At 38.1% G+C, this 20,913-nt stretch overlaps 1 protein-coding gene across 9 annotated transcripts in view; it reads right to left on the bottom strand.

Moving 5' to 3' along the window:
* DYRK1A (dual specificity tyrosine phosphorylation regulated kinase 1A) overlaps positions 1 to 20,913 on the bottom strand; it is a 153,405-nt gene that overhangs the window by 38,575 nt on the left and 93,917 nt on the right. For all 9 annotated transcript variants that reach the window (XM_030914226.1, XM_030914230.1, XM_030914227.1 and 6 more), the window contains one exon: positions 2,621 to 2,817. In XM_030914226.1, the coding sequence (XP_030770086.1) occupies positions 2,621 to 2,817 (197 nt within the window). The remainder of the gene's footprint in view (positions 1 to 2,620; positions 2,818 to 20,913) is intronic.

Raw genomic sequence — 20,913 nt, 5'->3', positions numbered from 1 at the left:
GTCAAAGTCAAGACAATGTACAGTAATAGAGCAAGCTCCCTTCTACCTTCTAAACCAAAAAGTAAGCCCATGGTGTTCAGAGGACTCAGGAACTCACCAAGCTGCAGGAATGACCCCTTTAGCAAGGGGAGTAACCTAATAAAAGGGAAGTTGATGTGACCTCCTCCTGCTGCCTCAGCTATCTGGCTCTGGAAGCTAGAAACACCGTGCCCTCAACGCTCACATCTCTGGCTCCTTTTACTTCACCCAGATTACAAAACTCCTGCTTAGATCAGTTATAAGAGCTAAAACAATAATTAACTTTTTTCCTGAAAAGATTCTTTAGTATAAGCTCTAGGACTCCTTTCAAAAACTGTTTTCCATTATAATACTTATTTCATTTTATTTATATTTACCTCCTGTTTTCATATATAACGAAGAATCAGAAACACTGTATTCTGCCTTTCTTATTATTTTGAGAGCATTAATAAAGCTGAGTAGCATCCATAACACATATCCAGGGTACTAGGAGAAATTAGGGACTATGAAAAGTATTGTGAAAACTAGAATAGCCCAGAAACTCAGCATTCCAAACATCAGTCATCCTCTTCTACACCTACTTTTGCTCTATTTCTCTTTTAAAAGACATCTGGTAGGATGATTAACAAGAAACAATAGAAATTACATAATGAAATTACAGTAAGTTCATAGCTAAAAGGTACTTTGTATGTGTGGAGGGGTTCTAGTCGGAGGTGCCAATTTTACACCCCAGGAACAGATATGAAGGGTACAAATGACCTGATTCAAATCCTACAACCGACCAAGTCAACCATGAGCCGACCAAGACCTTGAAGTCAGGTCCTATGAATAGGCTTAATACACAGCCTATACTTCAGTTACAGGAAAGGCATCCTCTACTATGACTCCCTTATTAGGCCCAGAAATTTTTGGATTTTGGATTTTGGTAGAAATAGTTGGCTGAGTATTATTACTTTAAAGATAGTCTTTTCACATAAATCTTTAAAAAGTATTTCACAGCTTAAAACAGAAATAGTAAGTAAAATATCTCATTTTATATGATCCAAATACACATAAGATGTTAGTTGGATATAAAAATAGGTGCTTTGCTAATTAAATTATTTACTAAAATAATATAATGATAAAAATGACTTTAAAGGACTGGAAGTTTTCCTAGCCCTCTGCAGACACCAGAGGTTAGACCTGAAATAGCACTGTATCTAAGAAGAAGGAAGCCTGCTCACACACAAGGAAAAGTCACAAATAGCAGCGCAGTCCTTTCAGCTGTGAAACACATTAAAAACAGCACTCTGCCTGACAGGCTGCTTTTGAACAAGCAGGAAAATTAACCTGAATCAACGTGGTTTCCTCAAAGTGCAAATTCATCATCGTGTTATTATTATTAGACTTCCAGGGAGTTTTCTTCTGGCACACAATTAAACACTTCCTAAACTTGGACATTCTGAACAACTGTCCCAATTCTCAAACACACAACTAAACTCAATCAATTCACTGTATAAAAGAAAATCTTAAGTCCTGCCAAAATTCATCTTATTATAACTATTTAACTGTGAATGTTATTAACATGTTATATATCGTATAAACACTATGCCAGCCTAACTATTAGCAAAATTTTATTACAAACACATTTTAATACAAACAAGACACCCCTCAATAAAGATGATGCGTCGTTGTAACCAATTGCTCATTAAAACCATATATATAACTGAATTAGAGAAAATACAATTCCTTCAAATAATCCAGGAAAAGAAATACTTTTAAATCTCCCAACTCTTTTATCCTTACACAATATATTAAAAGAACTAAACAAAAGAATGGCAAACCAAATTTCTAAGTCCATGGAAAAGCAGCCATTTTCAGTGCTCATCACACATCAAATATCAGCAGGGCAAGAAACTTTATCTCACAACTACAGCTAATAAGACTCCCCAAACCAAAATCAATGTAGACAGTGCAGTTAATTTAGAAAGATATTAAAAATACATACACATACATATATATGCATGTGTATATGTGTGTGTGTGCACCGAAAGAGTTCAGCATTTATTCTATTTACACCATTCACTTCATAGAAAAATGGTGACTAGCCTGTCTGAATATTGAATAAATAGCACGGGTAATTTGCATACATCTCTTTTGAATTTTAAGGAGTTTTGTATTTATTTTCACAAATGTGTAGAAAGGTAGTTTAAAATAACACAAATTTGGTTCTGTAAGTTTGCTGTAATGGAATCTGACTTGCTTTCCTGTAACGTCTTTAACTTAGCCACCTTTCCATAAAAATAAGCCTTTTCTTTAAGTTCCTCTAATATTCTTCAGAAATAACTTTTCCCCTCTCCATTACAGAATGAGAGACTGTGGGCATGTTTATGACTGTTTAAGTGAAATACAAGTAAAAATGCAAAAAAAAAAAAAAAAAAAAAAAAAAAAACATTTTAATGCAAACTTCTTAATATCATGTTTTCTCAATCCATAATCCCATGTTGCATGTAAAACTTGTAAAACTGAAAACCATTAAAGCATTTTGCCTATTTAGTATTCCAACATTTTGAAGGAATAAACTGCCATTCCAACCGTCATTTCTGATACTCCATGAACTTACCTGGTTGGTTAGAGGTTGCTGAATCTGGTCAGAATACGCTAAGGCAGAAACCTGCTGGTCACTTATGCTTGGCTGGCGACGGTCACTGTACGGGTGTGAATGGGGCATCTGTCCAGCCATCTGAAGGCCAGCAGCATGGAATGAAAATGACGGTGCAAGCCGAACAGATGAAGGTTTGCATGCTGAAGTCTCTCCTCCTACAAGAAGATAAGTGAGGTTTAAAGGAAATATTCATATCCTAATGTTTGTATCATTTGACACATCTAATAGCTCTTTAAATAAGAACTTTAGGATAGTCAATATTAAAAACCTTTTCTCACTATAAACAGGTATATGTCACTCACAACAGTTATGTAGTAAATGGTATAAAAGATCCATAGTGATTAAAATGAATATAAACCTGTGTTGAGAAAATCTTCAGAAAATCTTTTTGTAAAGCAACAGCAACAACCTTTAAGACTCATTTTCACCTATGAGATTTTCATCAATTAAGAACCATAATACAAGTTAAATAAGTAATCTTTTAATTATAGAGGGACTTCTCCAATGGACCAGCTCCTCACAAACCAACTCAAAGGAACATTTCTGAGATGCTATTTTGCACCTGCTGCCAGGTGTACGGAAAACATCGCCAGCATCCCCAAACCGGGTGAAACCTTATGGTGCTCTCCACTGACACAGGTAATCAAAGGTTGGGTATAGAAACAGGAAAACAAACATAAAACACAGAACTAAACTTCTCAACCCAAGGTTGTTGGATTCCTCTGCACCTTTCACACAGTCCTAAGAGAATCTAGACCTGGCAAGCTCTCACCACAAAGAAAGAAGAGCCAATAATTATCCCACAGGTAGGATGAACCATGATCATGATATCCATGGCAGAAATGAAAAATTAACCCTTTGGTCCATAAAAGTACTGGTATCTAATAAAAGGTAATTTTTAAGAAAATGATTTAAAAAAGGATTTTTCTTAAATTCAACCTATTTGTAATCACAGACTAAAGCCTAAAACCTTGGTCAACAAGAATGACTAGATTCAAAATACTTGTGCCTGTCCTGAATGAACCAGTTAACAGCCACAACACAACCGACCATGTAGTTCAGTAGCAAAATACTTTGGACTTCCACCATTTTCAAGACACACAATAATGGTGGTCCAACAGTGAAGGACACAGACTCTCAGCCAGGCTGCTGGGGTTGGAGATCCCAGTGCTACCGGTGACCATGCATACCTAATACCTTATAATGATAATGATACCTACCTGAAAAGGTTGTTATGAAGGTTTAGTGCTTTCATACACACGACGTACTCAGAACAGCTCTGCCAATTAATAAATGGCCCAATGTTATCTGCAAGTACTGTAGAGTAATGCACAGTCAATGTGCAGTAAAGGCTCATGGGGCCAGTGCCTATCTTGTGGAGAATACCATCTCTAACTGAATGTGGCACAGACTCTGCAAAACGAAGAGAACAAAGCTCCCCAAACGTTAAGTTCCACCTCTACTTTCCACCACAGGGAACGACACCATTTCCTAACCAGTCAACCAGAATCAACACTTTGGGAGTCATGTTAAGAGTTCTTCCCCAACAGCGGCCCAATCTTGCTCATTCCCTCTCCTAACAGAACACTCAAACACAACCTTTTCATCTGCACACAACATACCTCACTTAAGATTACCAAAAAGATTCCTAACAGCTTTGTCTTTATTCTATTTGCAATTCTAGATCTCCTCAATAACATGGCTAAAGTGACCTTTCCAAAATACAAATTTCAAGTCCTCCACCCCTGCTGAAGCTGGAATGTCTACTGCCCCTAGCATTGCTTTCAGACTTTAGATTCTCTTCTCTCTCCATTACACTGAGGTCCTTAACTTTCCCAATCTATATGATTAATAATATTTCTTAAATAAAAGGATAGTATAACTGGTGAAAGATGGATAACTTTTCTAAACATTTTATCATTCATAGTCAAAAACACATTCATTCAATTCTGCAGAAAAACCTTGTTCGCTTTTTAAAAGAACTTCTAGAAACTTATACTAAGGCAATAATCAATGATGTGCACAAAGATGTCAACCATGTTTATCCTGGTATTTGTAAAAGCAAAAAATTGAAAATCTAAATTCAAGTAATGGGGGAATGAGGGCTTTTAAATCTGAACATTAAAAAGAAAAAGGTGGGAAGGAATATAAATAAAAAGAATTGAGGTCCTTAATATATAAGAAGTTATTATAAACAGTAAAAGACTAAGGCTGTGACTGGGAAATTTCTTAACTATTCAAAGTCTTCGTTTCCCTATCTATGAAGCAGAGGTATTATTATACTGACCCTATTCCTTGTTACAAAGTTTAAATGAGGTATCACCAACAGGCACACAGAATGAAACCTGTAACACACAGCAAACACTTTTTATAAAAATGTTAACTTCTGTTTTCATTATCCATGTCACTGTTATATACTATGTTTAAACTTTAGTGCAATATTGTAGAAAGCATAAAAATCATTAGCACAAAGCTTAAATTACTATCATAAAATCAATCTGAGTCACAAAATGGGGGGGGAAATGACCAGCATCCCAGAAACCCACCATACCACTCTATGACCCTTTCTAACCAACACCTCCTTCCTCTTCCTTAAAAGTTACTACTATCCTGACCTCCAAAACCAGATTTGGTTTTGTTTATTTATTTATTTTTGAGACAGAGTCTCTGTCACCCACGCTGGAGTGCAGTGGCGCAATCTCGGCTCACTGCAAGCTCCGCCTCCCGGGTTCACACCATTCTCCTGCCTCAGCCTCCCGAGTAGCTGGGACTACAGGCACCAGCCACCACGCAGGGCTGATTTTTTGTATTTTTAGTAGAGATGGAGTTTTACCATGTTAGCCAGGATGGTCTCAGTCTCCTGACCTCGTGATCCACCTGCCTCGGCCTCCCAAAGTGCCGGGATTACAGGCGTGATGTTTTCATACGAGCAGGTGATACCGTTTGGATCTGTGTCCCTGCCTGAATCTCATGTCGAATTGTAATCCCCAATATTGGAGGAGGGCCCTGGTAGGAGGTTATTGGATTATGAGGGTGGTTTCTAATGGTTTAGCACCATCTCTCTTAGTGCTATTCTCGTGACAGAGTTCTCACAAAAAATGGCTGTTTAAAACTGTGTGGCACCTCCCCCTTTTTGCCTGACTTTGCAGGCCATGTAAGACATGCCTGCTTCTCCAACACCTTCTGCCACGATCGTACGTTTTCCTGAGACCTCCCCAGAGGCTTTCATGTTTCCCGTACAGCCCGAAGAAAGAACCATGAGCCAACTAAACCTCTTTTCTTTATAAATTATCCAGTCTTGGGTATTTATTTATAGCAGGGCAAGTAGAGACTAATGTAATACAGTAGAACTGTTTACTTCATCTTATCCCATAAACCGTAGTTTGTCCATTACCATTGCTTTACAATACCCCAATATATGAACAAATGATAATTTATCCATTCCACTACTGACTGACACCTGGATTATTTCCAGTTTGGGGCTACTATGAACACTGCCACTTGTAAGATTCTTGTTATGATCGTTTGGTATACACAGAGATGCTGTCCTGTTGTTTTTCCAGTCTTTTTTTGTTCCAATCAATTTTTCCACTAGCAGTTTATGAAAAATTCCCCTGCTCCACTCCTTTACTACAGCATGCAATCATCAGTCTAATTTCAGCCATTATGCTAAGTGTATTTGTGCTGTGGTACTACAGTGTGGTTTTAATTTGCATTTTCCTATGCAAAATTAGTGACTATGAGCATTTTTTGATGTATATTGGCCACTTATACATCACTTCGTGAAATGTACATTCAGGTTGTTTTTCTTTTTTTTCTACTGAATTGTAAGCCCATTTCTTACAAATTTCTAAGATTTTAAAAAATACATACTCTGAATATGAGTAAGCCCCTACTGGTTACAGGCAGCTTGCCTTGTTACTCTCTTAATGGTATACTTTGATGAATAAAAGTTCTTAATTTTATCAACTTTTGCTTTACAAGTAGTACTGTACTTTTGGACTCTAAGAAATTTTTCCTTATATCAAAGTCATGAAAAAAATCTACTACCTTCGAAACACTGGGCTCTCTCTCACATCTAAATGCACAATCCATTTGCATTTGACTTCTGTGTAAAATAGGAATCTAGTTTCATTCCCCTACCCCCAAATTAACATCCAGTTGATCCTTAACCAATTATTTAAAAGACAAACATTCTCCACTGCTCTGTAACCCCATCTTTATCATAAATCACATTCCCCTTTATGCGTGAATCTAGTTTTGGACTCCCTATTCTGTTCTACTGGATACAGACTTACCTACTTAGATCTCTGTTCAAGAACTGGACACTAACTAAATTACAATAGCTTTGAAAATTTAAACATCCAACAGGAAATTGTTCTTCTTCAGGAACGTTTTGGCAGGCCAGGCACAGGGGCTGATGCCTGTAATCCCAGGGTTTTGGGAGGCTGAGGTGGGAAATCACTTGAGCCCAGGAGTCTGAGACCAGCCTGGGCAACACACCACCACCCCATCTCTACAGGAAGAAAAAAAAAAAAAGGCCAGGCATCATGACGCACACCTGTAGTTCCAGTTACTCAGGAGGCTGGGGTGGGAGGATCACCTGAGCCCAACATTTCACAGCTGCAGTGAGCTATGATTGTGCCACTGTATGTGCTCCAGCCTGGGTGACAGAGACCTCACCTCTTTAAAAAAAAAAAAAGAAAGAAAGAAAGAAAAGTAAGTTAGTTTTGCTATTCCATGTAAGTTTCTGATTCAGGCCCATCAAATCCACCAAAACAAACCCATGTTGGGATGTTGAAACTGCACTGATCTCTACAGAATGGTGGTGCCCAACAGAATTTTATGCAACGATGGATTTACTTGCATCAGTAATGTAGCAAACAGCCACATGTGGCTACTGTGCATCTGAACAATTTTATTTTTCCTTTCCAATCCTTATTCTTTCCCTTGCCTTATCCTACTTGCTGGGATCTTTCGTACAGTGATGATTTAGAAAGGAGGTAACAGACACTACTCTCATATATTCTCAATCTTGGAAATTCAGCTTCCTTGGAAAGAACGCTTTCAACATTTCTCCAGTATTATGGTTGCTGCAGGTTTTTAACAAATACTATTCCCAGATTAACAAAGTTTCTTTCTATTGCTAGTTTTCTAAGACCTTTTCCTCATGAATGGATGCTGCCTTTTATTAAATGCTTTTTCTGTATCTACTGAAATGAGATGACTTTTCTGATTTACTCTGTTAATGTGGTGAATGACACTGGTACGATTTTTGAAATGCTAAACGACTTTCCTCGGGCCAGGCATGGTGGTTCCCACCAGTAATCCTAGCACTCTGGGAGGCCAAAGTGGGAAAATCACCTGAGCCCAGGAGTTCCAGATCAGCCTAGACAACATAGTGAGACCCCATCTCTACAAAGAAATTAACACATTAGTAGGGTGTGGTGGCACATGCTTATGGTCCCAGTCACTCAGGTGGCTGAGGTGGGAGCACCACTTGGGCCCAGGAGGAGGAGGGTGCGGTGAGCCATGATGGTTACCACTTGCACCCCAGCCCAGGGCAAGACCCTGTGAAAACAAACAAAAAAACTTTTCCATTTCTGGAGTGCAATTTGGTCACAATTTTATGTGCGTGTGTGGTAGATTCACTGGTAAAACCTTCTGGACCAAGAGTTTTGCTTGTGGGTAGTTTCTGTTTTGTTTTGTTTTTTTTCTTTTGTAAATTCCAAAGACTTCAAAACTAGTGGGTGGCTCTTCCCATTAAGGATCATGTTTAATAGGACTATTCAGATTTTCTATTTCCTGCTGTGTCTGTTCTGTTAAGTTGTAGATTTCTAATAGTATGTCTAACTTCATCTAAATTTCAAATGCACTGACATCAAGTTTTTATAATATCTTCTCATAAGCTTTTGTGATATCCTCTTCACCTCAACATTGGTTAATGAGGTCTTCTTTTTCTTCATGGTCGGCCTCATTAAAGGTTTAGTTGCTTTAAGTATGCTGTCTTATATAAGTATTTTAAAAAAAAATTGGTCTCATCTTGTTCTATCAGTTACCAACAACAATGTATTAAAAATCTCCTACTTAAAGTGTTATACTGGACAATACAAATTCAGAGTTGTTATGCTTTCCTGATGAATAATACCTTTTATCATCATAAACTGCCCTCTTTATTTCCAGTAAAGCTTTTTGCTTATCTCTTACCAGTCTGACTACACCAAGCCTTCTCTGCATCAATTTTTGTATGGTATGTCTTTTGTCCATCTTTTTACCATTACCTTCTTCTGTTTCCTTATATTTTAGGTTTATCTCTTGTAAAGAGTATGTGGTTGAGCTGTATTTATAAATGAACACTGTTGTTTCAACTGTTTAATGTTCCTTTTCCTTTCTTACCTTTTGCTGGAATTTTTTATGTCATCTCCCCGTATTTTTATTTGTTAGTTACCTTATATATTGCAATATTACAAAAGATTACGTATCCTTGACTAATCAAAATCTAATAACTCCCTAAACTCATATACTATGTTGATTTGTATTTTAATTCTGTTGCTCTCTCATCCATACACATATTTGTGTGTATATCTACTGTATTCACAAGAAATCCAAATGACTACCCATCATGGACAGAATCAGACTGAAAGACGCCTCTGGAAGGAAAGATGGGTAATTCTGTGACATCCAGATAGCTATGAAAGAATTACAAAGAAACAGGTAGTTCCTTGATTATTACTGTTATCACTACCCTCCTGAAAAACTTTTCATTGTTTGAATCTAGATTGAGTAAATTCAACAAGCACTTACTGAGGGGGCTACATCAGCACTGTCTTGGGGAGGTGACAGTGCCATTCATAATCTGTAACAGCACTTTTCAGACTTTAATATGCTTGCAAATTGTTTTTGAATCTTGTTAAAAATGAGAGTTCTGATTCAGCAGAGCTTGAGAGTCATTTCTTTTTTTTTTTTTTTTTTTTTCCTTTTTTTTTTTCTGAGACAGAGTTGCGCTCTGTTACCCAGGCTGGAGTGCAGTGGCGCAATCTTGGCTCACTGCAACCTTTGCTTCCCGGGGTCAAGCAATTCTCCTGCCTCAGCCTCCCAAGTAGCTGGGATTACAGGCACCCGCTACCATCCCTGGCTAATTTTTGTATTTTTAGTAGAGATGGGAGTTTCACCATGTTGGCCAGGCTGGTCTTGAACTCCTGACCTCAGGTGATCCACTCACCTTGGCCTCCCAAAGTGCCAGGATTACAGGCATGAGCCATCGCACCCAGCCAAGGGTCAACATTTCTAACAAGTCATCTGATGATGTCAATACTATTTTGAAAAGCATTGGTCACCTTAATAAAAGAAAGCTGTTCTCCAACTAATTCAAGTAGTGGATAATGCAAAAATAAGTTATAGTCTACCTAAACAATACACTAGAGGGCTTTTTTCCCCCAACAGATTTACTTTTCTAGTTACAGAGTTGAAACTTTTTTTGAGAGAATAATACACATTTCCATGCACAAGGGTGATATGCTAGGTGACAAAGAATCTGATGTTCTTTTTGCAATTTGCTGTGGGTGATCTGAATGTGAATTAGCAAGAAAAAACTTTGTTTTCCACTTCTGGTACCTTTGTGGCTATGTATTGTAACACCTAACATAACTAGTTAGTGACATTATCAGTTATTTAGTGAAAGCAAAGGAAGATTAAGCCACCAGTACCGGGGGACTGCTGGTAAACATGGCATATAAACGAGGTGTGCTTGCCACATGCTCACTGTCTCCTTTCTTAACTCGATTGCTGTGTATGAAATTCAGAATAAACCTAAGTTTAATTTCCTCCTGCAACACCAAAAAGTATTTAAATTATCCATTCATTCATTCCTTTCCTATGATAAGATTCCAAGGCGACAAAATAATATGGGTATTTCTAGTTAACCTGATTTTATAATTAAGCAAATTACCATGTTTTTACTCTAAAGTTTCTATATTCCATTTTAATGCAAATGTTAATGAAAAAAATGACTCAGTTCATCCTGTAACAGGAATGATCACATAAAGTATTATGCGGAACCATATGAAACTGCTGATTTTTGACCACCTTTGGCTTACAAAACAGCAATTTCATATGGTTCAACCTACTACCTACTATATTATATAATCTTTATTCAACTCAGTATAATAATAGCTTAAGAATGTATCACAATACATGTTTTAACATCAGATAGTTATAATTTAATGATGAACTTAACAAATAATTCAAAGCTATCTTTAAAATCATCATTTGGAGTGCAACTCCAAAATATTTTCAACTGCTGTCAAACGGTATGAAAAGCACGTTGGAGAAAAATATGCATGTGGAGTTCTGTCTTTACGTGCTTCTAACTGTATGGATCATTTTAACCATAAGCATGTTTCTGTAACTTTGCTAAACTTGGTAAAAATTCAGTATTTTACTAAAAGAAAAATGAAGCAGCTTTCTTACTTCAGTCAAGTTACTATGTTCTGGCAAGGATCTATAATAACTAGAGACCATATTACCAGTATGGATTGGCATTGTTTCTACGGAGAAATATTTCATAAACAACACATCTCAAAGACAGGGACATAAGATTCAAAAAGATAGTGGTAAACAAAGAGGAAACAGCAAATACAAAAAGCATGAGAAAAGATCCTAAGTTTAAAAAAAAAAAAAGTAAAAGTAACAAGTATCAAAAGCCATTATCTCTGATATATGACCCACACACAGCCCTACTTGTAGGTCTGAATGTTATTCTTACCTAACCTGAATTTCTTTGTTAGTAACGTGTTAACAGGGGACCATTCCTGTGACAGTATTAATTGATAGTAGATTTTAAAGAGAAATAGTTAAAGCAAAGAACAATATCAAAGAACAAAAAGTAAATGAAAATAATTTAATTAAAACTATAGCATCTAAATGTGGAAACTTATGAGGCTGAGGTTCTGAGACAGAATCCACTAAGAAATGAGGAGGGCAACCAAGCTTATGTGGGCAAAAACCCACGAAGTCCCTAGCAACAAGACACATGCAAAATGAAGACAAAATGTTAAAGGAATTGCACCTCTAATGATGGCTGGAAATAAAGGCACATTAAGAGAGTAAGTGAGCGAAAGTCCATGAGTAAGTTTTGTTCACCATTTTATCATCAGCACCAAGAACAGTGCTTGGCACATGGCCTGCATTCAATAAATATTTGTGCAATAAAGGAATGGACTGAATCCATCAGGAATATTTAGACTGTAAAGAAATCATTGAGAGAGGGAGAGAGGGGGCTGCACAGGAGGAAGGATGAAGGTGGTATTTTTTAAATGAGGGGTTCCTGAATCAAAAGCGGAGAAGAGTCTTACAGCACAGGCTAGAGCTACTGCTCAATTGCTCTTACTCATTTTTATAACCCAAGTACACAGTGCAGTGCCTGGCTCCACAGAAGGTGTTAAATAGTAATAAATATATATTAAAGTGAAAGTAAGCAATGACTGTAACTATGCAAAAAGTTTAATGATAAGGACTATTTAGTAACAGTGATCCAATAAGAACGAATGAACTGATTTCTTATTACCCTCTAGTGGCCAATATATGTTACTACAGGATGCATAAACAGACACACACCAATGTTACTACAGGATGCATAAACACACAGACACACGCCAATGTTACTACAGGATGCATACACATACACACACGCACACAAGCTTTTCAACTTACTAGCCAAAACAGCATACTCAATTGTCTAGAAACGCAATGAAACTGCTCATATAAGACATAAATAAAAGCTCAGGTTTTTCAGCATGGAAGATTAACTGAATCTATATATTAAAATTGTTAATAACAATGGGTTATGGATAAAAACATGTTACCTTTAGAAATTTGTATTATCAGATTTCCACTTCTGACCTTTGTAGAGTACCTGGTACCAGACTCCCTTGCTCATAAACATCTAAACCAGACTCCCTTGCATCATAAACAACTAAAGAACTAGTCAAAACATATGAAATAACTGTTTTCAAACACTGGACTACAGGCAGTGCAGAACTGTCACGACTGAAAAAAGAAATCAATCTTGGTGAGCCCTACAATTACCTTGGTTTCCTATCTAGAGGCACTTTTCAGGATACAGTATAGGAAGGGGGAGCCCAAACAGAACACAGCAATCTCGCTGTGCTGCAGAGACAGAAGGAAGAGTTCAAGGCCACTGAATTGGCTGGAATTTGTGCAGCAGGTAACAAAAAGAAGGCGCTCCATCAATCTATACATAGGGTTCTCCTTGACTCTTTGGACAAATGCTAAGCTGCACAAGCACTGGGAGGAGCACCATGAAGCCAGGCACAGAACAACTACCAGGGAACTGTGAACTGAATAACTTCTAGCATTCACACAAGACTGTAAGACATTGAGTGTTCAAACCAATTACAGTGGAGAAACCCCAATACACACCGCAGACGTTCAACAGAGACCCCAGAAAATCCAGTTAGGGCTAGGTCTCATCTGGTCTTATAGTAAAGGCTGGCCCCTGTTCTAACAGAGACTGAAACAAACCTCAAAGGATCAAGATGGTTTGCAGGTGAATTAACAGCCTGCCAGGATGACATTCAATGCTCTTTAAAGAGAACAAAATCCAAACATTCACAGGCCAGCATTCCTCATGCCCATAGCCAGTCCAATTCACTAGCACAGTAAGAAGCAAGAAAATGTGGTCTGTATTCAGGAGGAAAAATCCATTTAAGACTCAGAAACGACAGAAAGAGTGAAGTTAGCAGACCAAAATCACTATTATGAATGTTTTAAAATATAAAGGAAAACATGGACAAAATAAGGGAATAGTGAATCTTAATAGAGAAATAGAATTTATAAAAAGGAACTAAATGGAAATTCTAAAAATGAGAAACAAAATAACTGAAATGAAAAATTCACTGAATGGACCTAATAGCAGTTCATACACTGCAGAAGAAAAGGTAAGTGAATGGAAAAACAAAGCAATATAAATTAACCAAACTGAAAACAAGTTAAAAAAAAAAAAAATTGGAAAAAGCCACACAAAAATCACACTGAGGCAACTCAACCAAACTGCTGAAAACAATGATGAAGAAAAAAATTGTAAAAGCAGCCAGAGATAAAAACACCTGTTTCCATACAGGGGAGCCACCGTTTTCTCACCAGAAACCACGTGCACTGCCAGAAGAAAATAAAACATCTTTAAATGATGAAAAAAAAAAAAAAAAAAAGACCTTTAACCCACAAATCTATATCCGGTGAGAACATCCTTCAAAACTGAAGGCAAAATACTTTTTCAGACCAATGAAAGTGAAAGAATTTGTCAAGAGTAGATCCACCCTCAAAAAATGTTCACACAAGTTCACAGAAGGAAAATGATTCCAGATAGAAACTGAGATTCACACAAAGGAATAAAGAGCACCAGAAATGTAAATATGTATGTAGATAAATATAAAAAACATTTTTTCTTAATATTTTTGAAAGCCAAATGACTGTTCAAAGCAAAAATAACATTGTGGAGTTTATTACATATAAATAAAATAATCACAGCACAAAGGACAGGAGAAATAAAAGTAAGTATTTGGTTGGTGTAGAAGTAGTTGTGGTTTTGCCATTTTATTATAACTTAAATAACTTAAATAAATGTATAACTTAAATAAAATGAAATACTAACTATATCTGAAAATCAAAAATAATCATCTTGAAACTTTGAGACTAATATGCAGATGTGTGCTTTTCATTCATTCTGTATTTAACAAGCACATATCAATTTTTAGGAATTGTACTACCCTCAACAACCAGATCACAGAAAATCTTACCTAACCCTACAGCAAAAGGCCCCTTAACCCTCTCCACCTCAAACGGTAAGCCTAATTCTTACAGCTGAAATAGGAAGCCAAGGATTTATTTTTGGTAATACCATCTGGAAGACAGAAAAGATTAAAATAGTAATCCAACATATAGCTGCTGGATTCCATGAATTATCATATTGTACACAGGATAACACATAATATGGGTAAATTTATATTTTCCCTAATATCCTAAAGTTATAAAATATTTTAAATAGCAAAAATAAATAAAGCAGATAATACCACCTAGTACTAAGTTATTGGCAGTCATGAAAATTCCAGAGAAACAGTTTTTCTTATAGTCCCCATAAATTTTAAATTAATAATCAGTAATGAAACCTATCTAAATAAAATTCTTCCCTACTTAGTACAAAACAAGGTATTGAGAAGTCTTTGAGCCCTTAATTAAACCTAGGAATGGGTGTAGGGAAGTTTGGAAACAAAAGACAGGTAAACAAAGACACACAATATCTCAAGACAAAGTTTGGAAGTGAAATTAAGCCTTTTCAGACAAGTTCAACCACTTAATGAAAAGAATGAAGACCACTGGTTCTCTAACTTTGCCTGGAGGCTAATGGCTGACAATGGATTAGAAGCCAAAGTCTCCCTCCTAGCACAGTAACATTTCTGAGATGTGAAGGCCACAAGACTTCCCCACCCCTTTTGTTCACTACTGCCTCCCCATGGCTTAAAACAGCAGAAGCTCCCTGAGTATCTACTTCCTGATACTTAGAGCACAGACAAATCAATCTGCCATTAGGAGATTTTTAAATGTCAACAAGAAACGAAAGATTCTTAACATGTTGCAATAAATAAAACATGCAATCTGCCGAATTTTAGGTATGACTAACTGACAATTGATTTTAAATGACTGCAAAAAAAAATATTTTGAAACATTAAAAACTAATACTTTACTGAAAAAAAAATCCATGCTAAAGAAAGCAACATATCTAATACAGCAACTGAAATAATGGTCGCTTACACAATACTCACGAAAGTGTTTTAAGTTTGAGCAAATGCAGTTTAAAAAGTTTATCTTCATGACTATGGCTGCAGGATCCTTCCTGATTTAACTGGCACTTGACCTAATGCTCCCAAATATCTATGGATATATACAGTTTCAATCTGCATACAGGTATTCTCAAGCCCACTCACTCCAGTCCTCTGCGGAAACAAAAAGCAAACTTATTTCTGATTGAAGTTTAATTTCAGATGACTCACTGGACAGCCCTGCAGAGGCACCGAGAAGAATGCCTTTTAGGCCAGCAGAATCCAGACAACAACACAAGCAACAACAAACCAGATGACAGCTGCTGAAGCAGCCCTGTCAGGCAGTATCATGTCTCAATACGAAAACAGAATGTTACACAGAAATCAGAATTTCAATTACATAAATTTCTTCCTAGTAGGGTATTAGAATAGCATTATTTATTCGGCAGGTAACTAATCAGGCTAAACTGAGAACATGCCCCCTAAATAATTAAACAAACAAACAAAATCTACCGCCACTGTGAGCTAGAAAGTACTTTCAAAACTCTGCAAGATCTACATAGGACAGTGATGATTACTGCATCAGGCATCCAGGTTAGTCCTAAAGAAAATGAGCAAATATTTGGGGTTCTGATTAGACTGCTTATATAAATGCTAACCACTTATTTAATTAAAGGATTCATACTTTCACTGCAGTCATTCAGCCTTCAGTAAGTTTAACTTTCATAAATACATAAAGATTTCACAAGTTTTACAAAAATGGCTCAAGTCGTTCCAAATGACACTATAGTGATTATAATAGAGGAACTAATTCTTTCAAGCAAGCTAATAAAATGATTGTCCATCAAAGATGGTAAGCCAGATCCTGAGAGTCCAGTGTCCTCCAAGAGGAGAAAAATGACAGTGACCACAGCTTAAGGCTATCAGACGGTCTTGATTTCAAAGCTGTCCTTCATACTATTATAGTAGTCGTCAGACGGTGTATCCTTATTTATGACTTAGCAAATAGCAGAGAACATTAGAAACAGTCCTCCACAGACACAAACAAATGGAAGAACATACCATGCTCATGGATAGGAAGAATCAGTATCGTGAAAATGGCCCATACTGCCCAAGGTTATTTATAGATTCAATGCCATCCCCATCAAGCTACCCATGACTTTCTTCACAGAATTGGAAAAAACTGCTTTAAAGTTCATATGGAACCAAAAAAGACCCCGCATTGCCAAGACAATCCTAAGTCAAAAGAACAAAGCTGGAGGCATCACACTACCTGACTTCAAACTATACTACAAGGCTACAGTAACCAAAACAGCATGGTACTGGTACCAAAACAGAGACATAGACCAATGGAACAGAACAGAGTCCTCAGAAATAATACCACACATCTACAGCCATCGGATCTTTGACAAACCTGAGAGAAACAAGAAATAGGGAAAGGATTCCCTATTTAATAAATGGTGCTGGGAAAATTGGCTAGCCATAAGTAGAAAGCTGAAACTGGATCCTTTCCTTACTCCTTATACGAAAATTAATTCAAGATGGATTAGAGACTTAAATGTTAGACCTAATACCATAAAAACCCTAGAAGAAAACCTAGGTACTACCATTCGGGACATAGGCATGGGCAAGGACTTCATGTCTAAAACACCAAAAGCAATGGCAGCAAAAGCCAAAATTGACAAATGGGATCTAATTAAACTAAAGAGCTTCTGCACAGCAAAAGAAACTACCATCAGAGTGAACAGGCAACCTACAGAATGGGAGAAAATTTTTGCAATCTACTCATCTGACAAAGGGCTAATATCCAGAACCTACAAAGAACTCAAACAAATTTACAAGAAAAAAACAAACAACCCCATCAAAAGTGGGCAAAGGATATGAACAGACATTTCTCAAAAGAAGACATTCATACAGCCAACAGACACATGAAAAAATGCTCATCATCACTGGCCATCAGAGAAATGCAAATCAAAACCACAACGAGATACCATCTCACACCAGTTAGAATGGCAATCACTAAAAAGTCAGGAAACAACAGGTGCTGGAGGGGATGTGGAGAAATAGGAACACTTTTACACTGTTGGTGGGATTGTAAACTAGTTCAACCATTATGGAAAACAGTATGGCGATTCCTCAAGGATCTAGAGCTAGATGTACCATATGACCCAGCCATCCCATTACTGGGTATATACCCAAAGGATCATAAATCATGCTGCTATAAAGACACATGCACACGTATGTTTATTGCGGCACTATTCACAATAGCAAGACTTGGAATCAACCCAAATGTCCATCTGTGACAGACTGGATTAAGAAAATGTGGCACATATACACCATGGAATACTATGCAGCCATAAAAAAGGATGAGTTTGTGTCCTTTGTAGGGACATGGATGCAGCTGGAAACCATCATTCTCAGCAAACTATCACAAAAACAGAAAACCAAACACCGCATGTTCTCACTCAAGGTGGGAACTGAACAATGAGATCACTTGGACTCGGGAAGGGGAACATCACACACCGGGGCCTATCACGGGGAGGGGGGAGGGATTGCATTGGGAGTTATACCTGATGTAAATGACGAGTTGATGGGTGCTGACAAGTTGATGGGTGCAGCACACCAACATGGCACAAGTATACATATGTAACAAACCTGCACGTTATGCACATGTACCCTAGAACTTAAAGTATAATACTAATAAAAAAAATTTTTAAAAAAAGAAAGAAAAAAAAGAAACAGTCCTCCACACACAAAACAGTGAACTGCCAGCCTGACGGGCAGTAATGTTACACGGCAAGCACATTCAGTGACTGCTACTTCCCACTCTCAGTGAGGAGATGAGATCTTTTCTCCCTTCCTCCCAGGTCGGAGGCATCTGTGGGACAGTTAAGGACAGCAGGGGAAGAGCCTGGACATGGTAACCACAAGTCTCCAGCTGCTCAAAATGCCCTTTATGAAGCCCGATGGTCCTCAGCCTGCTCTCTATATCTCACATTCCTCTGCACTGTGCAAATTTAGCATATTCATTTACAAAACAGGTAAAAAGAGAAATACTTTTGAAAGTTCAGTTTGCTCTACATAAGACAAGCATTAGGCTAGGACTTAAGCGTCCCGTTTTGCTTGCCTCGGCCCCAGCATCAGTGGGGCACTGCAACAAATAAGCTGGTCTTCTTATACATGAAATGAGAGGATTCATCATCACCCTCAACCATGTAAACCCAAAGTACTCCTCTCCCTTGTACAAGGCCTTGGGTTTGAAACATTACACACAAAGTTGCCAGAGGACAGGAAACTGCTGTGCCTCGAAGACGATCTGGAGCCTCTGTTTAGACATTCAAAGAAATATTTCAATAAATGGTGGTTAGAGTTTGACTTAGTTCATTTTTTTCAAAATCAAAAAGATAGTGAAATACTAGTTATGTAAATTTTTAAAAATACACGTGTAAGCACACATATGCACGCGCGTGCACACACACACACACACAGTAAATTACCCAAAGATGCCCTCCCCTACCACCCTCTTGATCATAACTGTCTGGTGGGCCTACAGGCATATTACAGCTGTCTTCCAAGAAACCCCTAAGTACAAAAAGAGGGGCAACAGTACAACACATGTAAATGCTGAAATACTATGAAGCCATTCCAAAGTTGAAAGGTGCCTGCTTAGCTGCTTTCCTCTCTAGAGGAGCAGGGTCAGAACACACAGAGGTGGCCAGGAATACAACACAGGCAGAAGGTTACCTACCACTGCCTCCGACCTTCAGCTATGCCATACTCAGGCTATTTTAAGAAGTGTCTGAAGATGTTACTAAGTTTCAGGCACATAAGGTTTCTTTGGAAAGAAAATTGCCTTCCCTGATCTTTACTTCTGTATTCTTCTAAAGCAGGCACAGCAACAGCAGTCAAGGGGGAAAAACAATTAACTTTTTCCTTCTCCCATCCCAGGGAGAAAAGGGGAGAAGCATACACATAGAGGACTCACTCTTTTTTAGTTCTAGCTAAACAGCTGTTAAACATACAAGATATTTTTAAGTCTAGTTAAGTACTTAGTACCTATATTGAACTGCAGCATAATACTTAAAATTATCCAATGAGGCAATCATTTGGCTTTGTGATTCTAATTAAAACACTGAATATTTACAGAAATTTTCCATTTAAAAATACCCAAAAGGTAAAATATTCATCTGACCAGAGACACTTAAAAAGTTAAACACAAAAGGCCAGGCACGGTGGCTCATGCCTGTAATCCCAGTACTTTGGAAGGCCGAGGCGGGCGGATCACTTGAGGCGAGGAGTTCCAGACTAGTCTGGCCAATATGGCGAAACTCCCACCTCTACTAAAAACACACGCACATAAAATTAGCCGACAGTGGTGGTACATGCCTGTGGTCTCAGCTAGGGAGGCTGAGGCACGAGAATAGCTTGAACCCAGGAGGCGGAGGTTGCAGTGAGCAGAGATCGCGCCACTGCACTCCAGCCTGGGCGACAGAGGTCCGTCTTGGGGGGTGATACAAGTATTAGCCAGGTGTGGTGGCATGCATCTGTAGTCCCAGCTACTCTGGAGTCTGAGACAAGAGAGTCACCTGAACCTGGGAGTTAAGTTTGCAGTGAGCCAGGACTGTGCTACTGCATTCCAGCCTGAGCAGCAGAGCAAGATTCTGTCTCTAATAAATAAATTAATTAATTTTCTTTTTACTTCTCAAGCAAATTTTTCCAAACCAGAAAGTATTCTCAATAACGACAGTATGGATAAAGCAGGTTTCTATGACCCTTTATTAGAGAAACTGTGAGTTTTTCACAATTAAAAACTAATAAAAAGTAGTGACAACATTCACTGAACTCTTACTCTATGCCAACCTGTTCCAGTATGCCCTTACCCCCACAAAAGCCCTATGCATTAAGTGGCATTATTCCAGCATGTATTGCATTGTACACAGAAAGAGGTCAAGCACTCCACCGCAGCCCTAAGCACGGTGGCTGAGGTGGGAAGGCCAGAAGCAGGTGGGCCCTTGCCCCTTTCCACTCTGAACCATGCCTCTAAGATGGGGCGGGGGGGGGGGGGGGGGTGCTCAAAACACATTACAAACTCCCCATAAAAGACAAGATTGTTGAACACCTGCGAGTGAATCAAACTAATCTCAGAGAGGAAAGAGACACAGGGTTAGGAAACAGCACCCTGCTTGAGGACGTTCTTTCCAAACAGCCTGCACACCATCCATGAACACTGGCAAAGGGGTGACTGGACCAAGAGAGAGGGGAATTAAATAAGGAGCCCAGGAAAAATGAACTTAAATTTTGCGGCATGGTAGCCATGAATCTCGTGCATAGCTCCCAAAAATGGCCTGTGGAAGACAACCAGAAAGCGTTCTACAATGGGGCACCCACGTCCACCTGCAGCCTCCTATGTTGTTC

The sequence above is a fragment of the Rhinopithecus roxellana genome, chromosome 13 (assembly GCF_007565055.1).
Source record: "Rhinopithecus roxellana isolate Shanxi Qingling chromosome 13, ASM756505v1, whole genome shotgun sequence".
In the NCBI taxonomy this organism is placed as follows: Eukaryota; Metazoa; Chordata; class Mammalia; order Primates; family Cercopithecidae; genus Rhinopithecus; species Rhinopithecus roxellana.
The sequence above is the reverse complement of the archived record's forward strand: the minus strand, read 5'-3'. Positions and strand labels throughout refer to the sequence as shown.